The sequence below is a fragment of the Penicillium solitum genome (assembly GCF_028829755.1).
Source record: "Penicillium solitum strain IBT 25940 chromosome Unknown utg000001l_segment0_segment0, whole genome shotgun sequence".
NCBI lineage: Eukaryota > Fungi > Ascomycota > Eurotiomycetes > Eurotiales > Aspergillaceae > Penicillium > Penicillium solitum.
The window spans coordinates 746064-757753 of record NW_027072121.1 but is presented as its reverse complement, the minus strand read 5'-3'; the positions used below and the strand labels follow the sequence as shown (position 1 = coordinate 757753).

General features: G+C 50.1%; 8 protein-coding genes across 8 annotated transcripts; 3 read left to right on the top strand and 5 right to left on the bottom strand.

Annotated features, from left to right (window-relative positions):
• Positions 1-567: 567 nt before the first annotated feature.
• On the top strand, positions 568-987 carry N7455_000300 (uncharacterized protein; the record flags this gene model as incomplete). Its single annotated transcript, XM_040952153.1, has 1 exon — positions 568-987. One exon carries the CDS (start codon positions 568-570, stop codon positions 985-987), a length of 420 nt encoding a protein of 139 aa, XP_040817445.1.
• Positions 988-1214: 227 nt separating this feature from the next.
• N7455_000299 (uncharacterized protein) lies at positions 1215-1571 on the top strand (the record flags this gene model as incomplete). Its single annotated transcript, XM_040952220.2, has 1 exon — positions 1215-1571. The coding sequence occupies one exon, from the start codon at positions 1215-1217 to the stop codon at positions 1569-1571; it is 357 nt and encodes a 118-aa protein (XP_040817309.2).
• Positions 1572-1689: 118 nt separating this feature from the next.
• Positions 1690-2067, top strand: N7455_000298 (uncharacterized protein; the record flags this gene model as incomplete). The annotated part of the gene is made up of 1 exon (XM_065603777.1): positions 1690-2067. One exon carries the CDS (start codon positions 1690-1692, stop codon positions 2065-2067), a length of 378 nt encoding a protein of 125 aa, XP_065462268.1.
• Positions 2068-2280: 213 nt separating this feature from the next.
• N7455_000297 (urease Ure) lies at positions 2281-5255 on the bottom strand (the record flags this gene model as incomplete). The annotated part of the gene is made up of 5 exons (XM_065603776.1): positions 2281-4278; positions 4362-4739; positions 4846-4872; positions 4927-5013; positions 5226-5255. The coding sequence occupies 5 exons, from the start codon at positions 5253-5255 to the stop codon at positions 2281-2283; spliced, it is 2520 nt and encodes an 839-aa protein (XP_065462267.1).
• A 503-nt stretch (positions 5256-5758) lies between these two features.
• N7455_000296 (uncharacterized protein) lies at positions 5759-7108 on the bottom strand (the record flags this gene model as incomplete). The annotated part of the gene is made up of 3 exons (XM_040952150.2): positions 5759-6196; positions 6273-6647; positions 7037-7108. The coding sequence occupies 3 exons, from the start codon at positions 7106-7108 to the stop codon at positions 5759-5761; spliced, it is 885 nt and encodes a 294-aa protein (XP_040817201.2).
• A 1173-nt stretch (positions 7109-8281) lies between these two features.
• N7455_000295 (cytochrome b5 reductase family protein) lies at positions 8282-9603 on the bottom strand. Its single transcript, XM_040952355.2, has 4 exons — positions 9514-9603; positions 9186-9453; positions 9054-9131; positions 8282-9003 (listed from the first exon to the last, which is right to left on the bottom strand). Exons 1-4 carry the CDS (start codon positions 9589-9591, stop codon positions 8435-8437), a joined length of 993 nt encoding a protein of 330 aa, XP_040817223.2. The 5' UTR covers positions 9592-9603; the 3' UTR covers positions 8282-8434.
• Positions 9604-9867: 264 nt separating this feature from the next.
• On the bottom strand, positions 9868-10362 carry N7455_000294 (uncharacterized protein; the record flags this gene model as incomplete). The annotated part of the gene is given in 3 exon segments (XM_065603775.1): positions 9868-9931; positions 9943-10100; positions 10303-10362. 3 exon segments carry the CDS (start codon positions 10360-10362, stop codon positions 9868-9870), a joined length of 282 nt encoding a protein of 93 aa, XP_065462266.1.
• A 51-nt stretch (positions 10363-10413) lies between these two features.
• N7455_000293 (60S ribosomal protein eL20) lies at positions 10414-11656 on the bottom strand (the record flags this gene model as incomplete). The annotated part of the gene is made up of 5 exons (XM_040952222.2): positions 10414-10572; positions 10634-10810; positions 10868-11052; positions 11467-11566; positions 11648-11656. The coding sequence occupies 5 exons, from the start codon at positions 11654-11656 to the stop codon at positions 10414-10416; spliced, it is 630 nt and encodes a 209-aa protein (XP_040817487.2).
• Positions 11657-11690: the final 34 nt, after the last annotated feature.

Below are 11690 nucleotides of genomic sequence, written 5' to 3'. Positions count from 1 at the left end.
ACTACATTACTTACTGTACATCAGCCCCACGGGCCTATACACTGCAATATTGGTCCACTATTGAGGGCCCAAGTTGGCCGAAAGTTGGCCGAAACCAGACCACATTGTCAAGACAAACCTCAAAACCTGAGTAAACCATCGATATCAGTGATCTGATAATGGAAAACAAAGAACGACACAATGGCCTTGCAGCGCTAAAATTATAACAAAGCCTTAGTGGGTTTACCTTGGATCTACCTTCGCCTTGTATACTAACTTCTTTCAATATCACGGCAGCTTGCAGATATCAAGAACAAAGAGAACAAAGACTCCCAGCAATAACTCATATCTCTTTCATTCCTTTCTTCTTAATGAATACCTTTTCTCCAGTCTGATCAACCCGCAAGATGCAAATACATAAATAGGCCCCAATTCCTGGACTATTCCGAGGTGTCATCCGCTTCACAGTTCTTCTTCCATCAGTACAACCAGCTTAGCTTCACGGCTACTCCACTAACCCTAAGCAGGTAAGCAACACATCCCCTTCATCTACTCATCTCTCCCATTATACCACCACAGCCCACCACGATGCCCGAGTCTATCGCCAGCCGACTTTTCCGCGGTACTCGCGCCATCCTCAAGTACCGTAAGGAGCGCGGTATCCTAGTGAACAACATCCGCGCCTACATCGCCACTTTGCGCCAGATGCCCGAGGGCAACTACCTTATCGAGGTCGCCCTCAACATCCAGTCCCTGAAGATTCAGGCAGACAAGGTGAAGTGGGCTTCCCAGGATCTTGTTATCGAAGCCGCCGATATGGCCTATGTCACCGTCCCTGGTATCGAGCACTTCTCCCGCACCATCCCCCGTCTCTGCGACGAGATCGGTCGTGATACTCGCCGGATGGCCGAGACTCTCCATGACCATATCCACAAACCTGTTGTCAACACTGAGCACATTATCGCTCTTGAGCTGGAGTATGCACTTGCTGACATGGGATACATCTAGATCGGTATTTTTTACATCGAGTGGCGGACTCTTACCGACATCGGTAGCAGCAGCTGTAGCTGTAGCTGTATATCAGTTCCAGTATCCAGGTACGTTCTAATACATTCATTCATATTAACATTTCCAATATCCATCTAGATCTATAGCTCCCACAATCCACATTCACTCTATTCACTTAGCGCTTAACGCTTAACGGTGCCATGGCACATATAAACCAATCCACCGTCATGAACTTCCGCAAAGCCCGCGACGACCTCGTAACCCTACTCGAGCAACAATCAACCTTCCTCCGACACGATATCAACAGCCGCGTCTACGTAATCCCAAACCTCCGTCTCCAGCTAATCCAGCACCTCGACATCGTCGCCTCACTCTCGATGAAGATGGCCGTCGACAGCCATCATCACCCCTACGTCCTAGTCCACCAGAGCGGCTTCTATGAGTCCGTTGTTCCTATGCACTGCGCCGCGTTGAAGGGCCAGTGCGCCCATCTCGCGGATCGACTCCGCGATAACCTTGACACTGATGTTCTTGTTGTTGTGGCGAAATTGATTGATCGTATTGTGGCTAACTTGTGCTTTTAGATAGGTTTGGAATTTGATTGTTACTTATTACTGGTTTATTACTATTATCCTGGTTTATCGTATACATTATTTTCGACGTTCCACGTCCCACGTACCGCGTACCCTTTCCTCCGACGTTATGCCTCCCCGACCCGGCCCAGTATCGAAATTTATACACGAGCACGCGACTTTCGTCTTCGATTTGGAGATGCAGGCGAGGATTCTGAGGGCGAATCCCCAGGCTGGTGGGGATGTTGCTGAGAATCTATATGATCTTGTTGGTAGTGCTCATCGGCTTAGGGATGCCTCTATGGCTATGGCTGATGGTGCTCGTGACAATGCTTATGTACTAGCAAAACCGTACGGGTTTTATAGCTATAACGTGCCGCGTATGTGCAATGATATTGTTGCGTCTTTGTTGCACTGGGCGGATATTCTTGTTAATACTGATGGACGGAGGACGGATGGGATTGTTGTTGATTCTATTGAGGGGATGTTAGCTTCTCTCGGGTTTTGAGAAGAGAAAATAGAAGAAAAAAGACTGTTTTACATATTGACTTATATGTGCATCGTTTAGAGAAGTAGATGTAGAGATAGAAAGAAGTCAAGGGATATAGAATTCCTATATCACGTAAAAACCAACTCAAAAGAGCAACGAGGTATATAGGAACTGTAAAAACCAAAATCAAAAGCTAAGGGTATGCAAGAACAAAAGAAGCCACCAAATAACTCAGAAGATATAATATGCCTGCGTCAAAGGCAACTCCGAAGCCGGCTCCGCATCACAAAGCATCCCATCCGCCTCAACAGTATAACTCTCCGGATCAACCTTCATCTTCGGCATAGCATCATTAAACTTCATGTCCTTCTTCCCAACAGAACGACAATCCTTCACAGCCTCAATCCGCTTCTTCAATCCATACGTCTGCACAATACCCGCATCAATAGAAGCCCGCGAAACAAACATAATAGACGTAGCCGGAACGCGCGCAGCAAACATCGGCCGCGTAATCATCGGCTCGACAGTCGGGATCGATGCATTCGGATCTCCAACTTCCGCTGTAACAATCATTCCGCTCTTCAGGACAGATACGGGTTTCGTGCCGAATGTCGCTGCCTTCCACATTACCAAATCGGCGACCTTGCCCACCTCCACGGATCCGATGACGTGCGCCATTCCCTGTGCGAGAGCGGGGTTGATCGTGTACTTGCTGATGTATCGCTTCACGCGGAAATTGTCGGCGCCGCTGTCGGCGTCGGTGCCGAGAGGTCCGCGCTGTGTCTTGTTCTTGTGCGCTGTGTGCCAGGTGCGTACGATGACTTCGCCGCAGCGGCCCATTGCTTGTGAGTCCGAAGACATCATGCTGATGGCGCCGAGGTCGTGGAGGACGTCTTCGGCGGCGATGGTTTCGGCGCGGATGCGGCTTTCCGCGAAGGCTACGTCCTCTGGGATGTTCTTTGATAGGTGGTGGCAGACCATTAGCATGTCGAGGTGTTCGTCAAGGGTGTTGAGGGTGAAGGGACGGGTTGGGTTTGTGCTACTGGGGAGGACGTTGGGGTGTTCGACAACGGAGATGATGTCTGGGGCGTGACCGCCGCCTGCGCCTTCGGTGTGGTAGGTGTGGATTGTGCGGCCCTTGAAGGCTCCAATGGACTGCTCGACGAAGCCGGATTCGTTCAGTGTGTCTGTGTGGATCATACACTGCACGTCGTATTCATCACAAACTTCGAGACAGTTGTCGATTGCTGCTGGGGTGGAGCCCCAGTCTTCGTGGAGCTTCAGACCTGCTGCACCTGCTAGGATCTGCTCTCTGAGACTCTTCTTTCCGCAGTCGTTGCCCTTGCCCGTAATGCCAAGGTTGATCGGTAGGCTGTCGCATGCTTGCATCATCTGGCGCAGGAGGTTCGGCGACGGTGTACATGTCGTCGCGTTTGATCCAGTAGTAGGACCAGTACCACCGCCGAGGAAAGTGGTGATTCCAGAGGCCAGAGCTTCATCCACCTGTTGCGGGCAGATCAAGTGAATGTGCGTGTCGATACCACCAGCGGTAACAATCTTGTTCTCTCCAGCAATGACATCCGTAGACGAGCCCACCACCAGATCAGGATGCACGCCGTCCATAACATCCGGGTTTCCAGCCTTGCCAATACCAGCAATAAGACCATCCTTGATACCAATATCCGCCTTGTAGATACCAGACCAATCGATAATCAACGCATTCGTGATAACAGTATCAACACACTCAGTATGAGACCGATCAGACGCCTGTCCCATGCCCTCGCGCAGCGTCTTTCCTCCACCAAAGGCACACTCGTCGCCGTAATTCGTCATGTCCTTCTCAACCTTAATCCACAAATCCGTCAACCCAAGCCGCACCAGATCCCCCGTCGTAGGACCAAACATGCGCGAGTACGCCTCGCGCTCCATGGAGAACCCAGAAACAAGAGCACTATCCGCCTGCGGCTCCGGCACATGCGCAAATCCAGCTACCTGCAGCTTGGACATGATCTCATCGGCACGACTCATATCCACCGGCCCATTCGCCAGCCAATTTCCACCACGGATGATGCGGTTTCCACCGATCTCAACAAGCGTAACCGTCTTCGTATCACCGGGCTCGAATCTGATCGATGTACCCGCGGGGATATCCAGTCGGAAACCGTACGACTGCAAGCGATCGAAGTGCAGCTGCGGGTTCGTCTCGATGAAATGGTAATGCGATCCGACCTGACAATCAAACACTGTAATTAGCATCACTCGTTTCCGATCTCTTTCCTTTTCCGCTTGTATATCGAATACAATGTACACACCTGAATCGGCCGATCTCCTTTACTCATAACCTTAAGCCTAATCCGCCTCTTCCCAACACTCAATTCCACGCGCGCATGTTTGGCAGGAATAACCGCGCCGGGCATCTTCTCAGGCATGAAATCCTGCGGGTCCGGGTCCGGGAACGCCTCGGGCGCGGGGACGGGCAGGAAACTTCCATACAGGGCGCGCGTGAGATCGCCCTCGTCACTACTGATCGGGTGGTGCACTGTTACCAGGTAGGTACCGGAGATGAAAGTTCCCTCGACTTGGAGCTCGACGAGGGTTGCTAGTACGGAGGGGAGGACGTGGCGGCGGCCGAGCATTGTTTTACCGATGGACATAAGATCGGCGACGGAGTAGTGGCCATCGCGGATTAACTGGGGGGGTTTTTGGTGTTAGTTTGCGCGTTGGATCAATTGGGTATATATGGTATATCGTATGTTCCAGTGTCATTGTAGGGGGTTAGATGAGGTTATAGCATACCTCGTGTAGCACTGAGGCTATCAGGGCCTGTTGGGGGATGTGTTAGTGGTCGTGTCCTACACCTGTCGATTGTACACATACCACAGCTTCTGCATGGTTGAGCCGCACTCCACGTGCTAAACGACGCTGTGCCAAGAAGCCTAGGTGGGCGATGGTAAGCTTGTCAAGCTGCAGGGGTGTTAGTTGTGGTTGTGTCTCGGAAAATGTATGTGCGACTTCCCTCCTTCGGAATAAGCTGCATGGTTCATGTGGAACCTGACCCTGGCAGTTCTTGGCGTGCAGGATTATTGGTTTGGAAGCAGTTTTGAAGCGACTTTGAAACCTCAAAGTAAGTGAAGGTGTAAAATATACAATTCCAGGAGAATCCCAAAGAAAGTCACAAAGTCAAGGAATGTGGGGATGCGGTCCATTTCAAATGTCCGCGAGTGCTTGCTCCTCTGATAAGGTCATTGGCGATGATAAGTGCCCGCAGAGGCCGATTGGGTCGGGGGACGGAGTTCGGCGGCATTAGTCAAGGGTTTGTGAAATTGATAATGCACTTGGATTTAGCCTATTCTGTTCTCTGTTATAATTTGGTTCTATTCTTTACTTTTTTATTTATAGCAGGATGTTCTATAGCTCTGGTAGAAAGGTAAGGTTGGACCCGTCTATACAATATAGAGGGGTAACTATATAGCTCTAACCTGGCCATGGATACTGATACTGATACTCATGATATCTAGAAACCACGTCCCATGATCAGTCCAATTCACTAATCCAAGCTAAGTAGGTACAGTTTTTCCCCAAACGCCGCTAAAAAAGGGCAAACCCGGGGGGGGTTACACATCCAGTCCACCAGACCGAGTCCCATCTCATCTGACCCTAGAGTCAAGCAAATCAGAAATCAGAAAGCAGAAAGCACCAACAATCTCATTTACACCTCGCTCTTGCGCTTCTTGCTTCGGCGACCCTTCTCAGCGGGGGTCTTGACAGCCGGTGTGGACACCGGCTCCGCAGCCTTACGGCCGCCCCGCTTGACAGGCGACTTGGCAGGAGTCTCTGCCTCCTTGGCCTTGGGATCGCTGCGGCGACGCTTGGCGGTGCTGCGCGGGGGAGTGGGCTCCTTCACGGGGGAAGGGGAGTGGGACTCCTCAGATGACTCGGTTGACTCATCAGCAGACTCTTCGGGCTCAGCTTCAGCTTCAGCCTCAACATCGGCCTCGGCCTCAACCTCGGGCTCGGCACCGGCAAAATCCTGCTGCAGCTGGGTGGCGGCGGGATCGTGCTCCTCGTCAACCTTGCTGCCGGCCTTGTAGGCTGCCATATCGCGCTTGTACTGGTCGTAGTTGGCGGCATACATCTTCTTCCAGACCTATGCGGATGTGTTAGCTCTACATACTTGCTAACGATATCAAGCTGGGATTGCTTTGTTCGCTGCCTATACATACCTCCTTCTGGGTATCTTCCATGCTCTGCCAACGGCGGGTGCCCTCGTCGGCGACATCCTTGGGGCGCGCATCACCGCCAAGGTCATCGGCGATCTTGCTACGGTTGTGCTGCATGTACAGGAAGTAGGGGGTCAAGGCACGCTTGGGCGCATTGGGGTCGACGGGCGCGCGCTTGCGCTTCTTGGGACCACCGGCCTCGGACTTGGCGCCGGGGCTGCCGGCGCGGAAGGGGATGTCCGGGCCCATGAATCCAGAGGGACCGAGGGGGAGCTCAATGTTAGCATCACGTCCCTCGGTGATGTTGTTCACGTGCTGGACGTAAGCCTTGCCCAGGTCGGCGATGTAAGACTGCACCTCCATCAGGCGCATGACGATCTATGAGGCATTGTTAGCGATGTTATTTCAGGAGTAATTGCGCTTGGTCATTGTATGTATGTATAAGTATGGGGTTAGGGAAAGAAGAGGGCGGTTAGGCAGCGCGTAAGTTGGCAAGAAGTGTGCGATGTCAAGACAGGTGTTTCAAGTCTAAAGGGGTGGGGAATGTTCTCTTTTTTTTTTTGCACATGAAGCTTCCTAACATGATGCAGAAGTATGAGATGGTATATGTTAAGCTTTAATAGCTTATTGGGTAGCTTTATAGATCCTCGAACGCGACGCGTAGCAGGCGCGCAGTGGGCATGCGCACAAGAAAACAGAAAAAAAAAGAACCGAAACAAAGAAAATGCCAAAGTCAAAGGGTTAAAAATGAGAGGGGGGAGAATTACCAAGTCGCCAGCCCGTCTGAGTTCTTCTTTGTTGACCTGAACGGTCGTCTCATCTTGATTAGAAGAAGCCATTGTTATGAAGCCGAGTGGTTGGTAAGAAAAAGAGAATTTTCTTGTATTTTCGGGGGGGGGAGAAGGGGGGAAGAGGACCGGGGGGTGGAAGGGCCGAGAGGGGGGGAGTGTACCCACTAAATAGCAAAAGGTCACCCCGAAGTGCCCCGGGCCATTCTCACGCTGCTTTAGGCTTAGGCTCTGTCATGAGACACCCGGGAACCCTGGGCAACACAGTCAGTATCCTTTATATTATTCATGATTCTATTCTATATAGTATAGATATTAGATTTCATTTCTTAAACTATATCATCCATATACATTATTCTATAACATAGGCAGTCTACAGTATTGTAGGGCTAAATTATGAATAGATACGTAACAACTTGCATAACGGTCTCTTAGGCGGCCCCCCGAGGGGTAACCCATGAGCCACCTAAGCATGTGGGCATATATATAGGTATACCCGTAGACTTGTATACTTGCTAAGGAAACAATTACATATATAATTTAACAATTTTATTTCTTTGTATAAATTCTCATGGTCATTTTGTTATATCTCATACCTATTTCCTCCCCACGTTACGATTCCCCTACTCTTTTCTCTTTTCTTAGGGAGGGCTAGGATATGTTCAGATGTGGGCTATGCTCCCCCGCCGAAATCTCAAGTTCAGGGTCGCCCAAGCCCGGTAGAAGAGGGGCTCAGCTGAGCACAAGGTGTCGAGCTTGTAGTACGAACGCCTGTTCTAACTTCCTATTTCAATTTGTTGAAACTTCCTTTTTGGATTCTTTTCCCTCCGGCGTAAATGATTCTAGTGTACTTCTATAGTCTGATGTCTGGTTTTGTCGCTTAGCTACCAGTGGGTACTTTACGTATACATCCATGTATGTACGGTTTGAGGGCAGGTTGTACACTTGTAGGCGATGATTTGATATATTTTTGGCTGTATATTTCTTTGTTCTACTGCTATGCTGCTACGTAAATAGTAATTTGGGACTATTTTCGCTGGTTATGTCATATTCTATGATGGTATTCCCACTGGATGTGCACATATATATATGTATCCACCACCTTTCCTATCTTCATCACAGGCCCCCGTCTTTTTTTTTTAAAAAAAAAAAACAAATGTATTTAGTTCATACTATTACCCGCGCCATTAGAGATAAATACACCTACATACTAATACAAGTGAATTATATATATATTTGGACAATGTATTTCTTCAATGAAATGACGTCAGAGACGCGGCAACTCGCTGAAAACAAGATGCACCAATCTACATGGCTATCCGGTCGCATATCTAACCAGCGATATATTCTAGTTACATGCATGTATTGTACAATACTCTAGAACTTGAAGACCTGGTCCTTGTTGTAACCAAGATCCTTCAAGATACCAGTGAGTTCACCCTGGTCCTTGGGGCTGATCTTACCGCCGGAGATAGCCTTGTACATGGGGGGAGGGCCACAGACGAAGAGCTTGATGTTCTCCTCCTTGGGCTCCGGCAGGACAGTCTTCAGCAGCTCTTTGCTGATGTAGCCCTTGCCACCGGTCCACTCCGCAGGGGGTTTGCTCAGGACGTAGAAGGCACGGAAGCGCTGGGGGTAGGTGTTCTCCAAATCCTGAAGCTCCTTCTTCAGGAGGATATCTTCTTCGCCGTCGTTGCCGAAGACCAGAGTGACCTTGGTCTTGTCCTCGGGGTTCTTGAAGATTTCACGGGCGAGCTGGTACATCGGGGTGATACCAGTACCACCGGCGATCAGGCAGATGTGGTTGTGCTTGTTGGCATCCCAGGGGTACTTGACAAGAGGTCCCTTGAAGGACAGGCGCTGGTCGACGTTCATGGAGTGCATGTGCTCGGACATGGCGCCGCCGGGGTAAGCCTTAACGACGAGCTCGAGGTAGCCGGGGATATCTGCTATGTGTTAGCAGATGAAAACCAAGTCGGGTCCATGTTAATCCTACCCTCATCACTGGTGGGGGTGTAGGGGCGGAGGATGTTCTTCTCAGCACCCTCGGGCTTGAAACGGGTCAACAGAGCAGCTAGATGCCTGTTAGTGATCGATTGGAAACCATCCTCGGAGCCAGACTACTCACAGGCAACAGGAAGGCCAGAGACAGCCTCCTTATCATCATACTCAAAGCGAAGACGCTTGGTGTTGTGGCTCAGGTGCTCAATGTTGGCCAGCTTGAGGTCCACCCAGCCCTCACCGTTGAAGACCTTGGGGCGCTCCTTGGGCTCAGCAGCCGCGCTGGTGCTGTAGCGATAAACACCAGCCCCGAGACCGGCGAGACCGACACCGACGTAGATGGGGGTTAAGTTGGACTTCTTGGGAGCGGCCTCAGCAGAGTATTTGCGCAAGCTCTGATTGGATGGCGGTTAGTATTATTCCGGGAATTGAATTGAGGACCTATTCCAACGAACCTGTTTCAAGGGCTGTGCACAACGGAAAGATTGACGAGCAAACATGATTGTGATGAATTGGGGGGAATGGGGGTACATATATGTAGAAACCTTGGAAGGGAACTTGGGAGTTCCTGGAAGGTCCCGCGGGTCCGATGAATCGGCTTACATATGCGAACGCGAACGCTAAAACGGACGCCCAGTCAGCTCCCTCCCGACATAATTTCGAAGGATGCAACAAAAAATTCCGGCGGTAATGACTATTCGAGTAAAGATGGTCATGATGTCTCAGCCTCTATTCTTGACAGGCCAAAGGAAAGACTCGCAACGATGTTGTAGAATGGCAATTGAACATATGTAGATACGAATACGGATTTAGTTGATGAATGCCTGATCTACAAGGCACCAGGATTCGGTCTCGTTGAAGAAACTCCGATATCTGACACTTACTCCGTCGGGATTGAAATTGTAATGTACAGGGGAGGACAGGATCGATCAATACATATGTATGTACATATGTAGTTCGTAATGAAGTATATGACCGGCAGTGAGCGATTTGCAACAACTAGGTACCTTGCGGACATCCATACGACCGCATTGTGAATGGACTGATTTGAGAGAAATAGGAGGGGCAACAGCCCATTAACCCAGGTTGATACATCTCATATGATGATGCCTTAGCACCTATCAAATAGGCCTACTCTCCATGTATGCCAATTGTCCTACTGGAACTCGAATAATTCAAGAAACCCGATGATTTTTTCAAAATAACCTAAGATGCCACCATACGGGGAACTAGAGACATCCAACCATCTCGCCCGTGGGGGCGGTGGTTTCCACGCGACCATCTTTCATGCATGCTATGGCCATAAACAGTCATTTCATCCACACACTCCAAACCCAACACCCAGAACATCACATTTAAGCAAAGGTAGAGGGGCGAGAGTAGGCGAAGACCTTCTTGCCGACCTTGCCACCGGCGCGGTGGGGCAGAGGGAACTTGAGGTCCTTCTGGAGGAGCTGCTTGATGTAGGGGCGGCGGATGCTGTCGTTGTTCTCGATCTCAACAACCTTAAGGATCTGCAGAGAAATAACAATTAGAATGTGGTCATTGTCGGAAGGTTCGGGTAGCGTAACATACGTGGATGGAACCGAAACGGGAGCGGTGACGGGCAGCCATGTCCTGGTAGAGGGCCTCAACAGCGTCGGTGCGGCTCATCTCACGGAACTCCTTGTACATGTTGTGGGTACCGGAGCGCGAGTCGTAGCGGATCCAGATACCGAAGTTCTTGACCTTGAGGGGACGCTTCTCCTCGATCTAGACACAAGAAAATGAGCACCATTCCATATCATCGGATGTTCAATCCCAACATACCACGTTCAGGGAAACGATCTCGCCGTTAGCCTTCTTGAGCTTACGGAGCTGGGCCATGAAGTACCAGAAACGCGACTTGGCCACAACAGTGTTGGGCGCAAAGATGCGCATGCGGTACAGCTTGGGCGTGGGGTTCGCCTCGTTGGGCAGGTGACGCCCGATGACCTGGTACTCAGTAAGACGCCCTGGGAATCCGTCAGTCATTGTTCGTAGTGGATATTCCAATTGTCCAGATGTTCAGTTCGAGATATTAAATGGTGCGCGATATGCAAGTTGGCGAGAATTCGAGAAGACCATGGGTGATTTGTGGATATTGAAAAATTCGAGATTCAACCATGCGTAGCCCTGATGAACGGTGTTGTGCGTTCCTTCATAAACAATTCCAAGCGACGTCGATTTGCCATTGCATCCTCCTCTTCTGTGATCGTCTCATGTCGATATTGTCGGGGTCTTTGCGTCTCGAATTTCCTCCAACCATATGCGCGCACCGTTGTCTCAAAAAAAGTCCTGGGGTATCGGGAAGGGAACAGAAATCACTCACCCATCTGGAAGAGTTTGATGTTAGTATAAATCTCCGATAAAAATCGAATGGTAGGTACTCACTGTGATTGTCGCTGTGGTGGATGAGTCGTTAGTGTGCCGTCGATGGAAAATGAGAATTGTGAGGTTCCAATTGTGCTTAGGGTTGCCGCCCTTGCCCTAAGCGAGTGGAGGCATTCCGTTATGCACTAGTCCCATTTGGTAATATTGCTGCGCCACTATCCTTCCGCCACATCTCACCAGCCACATTGCATCGCCTTCCCCACATGTCTTCTCCAAAAGT

Bases quoted from the DNA above. Each gene is read 5' to 3' on its own strand.
- N7455_000295 (XM_040952355.2), bottom strand. From the start codon at position 9,591: ATGTACCCCCATTCCCCCCAATTCATCACAATCATGTTTGCTCGTCAA. The intron at 9,132-9,185 runs GTGAGTAGTCTG...ACAGGCATCTAG, and splicing joins CTCTGGCCTTCCTGTTGCCT to CTGCTCTGTTGACCCGTTTC. The intron at 9,004-9,053 runs GTAGGATTAACA...AACACATAGCAG, and splicing joins CACCCCCACCAGTGATGAGG to ATATCCCCGGCTACCTCGAG.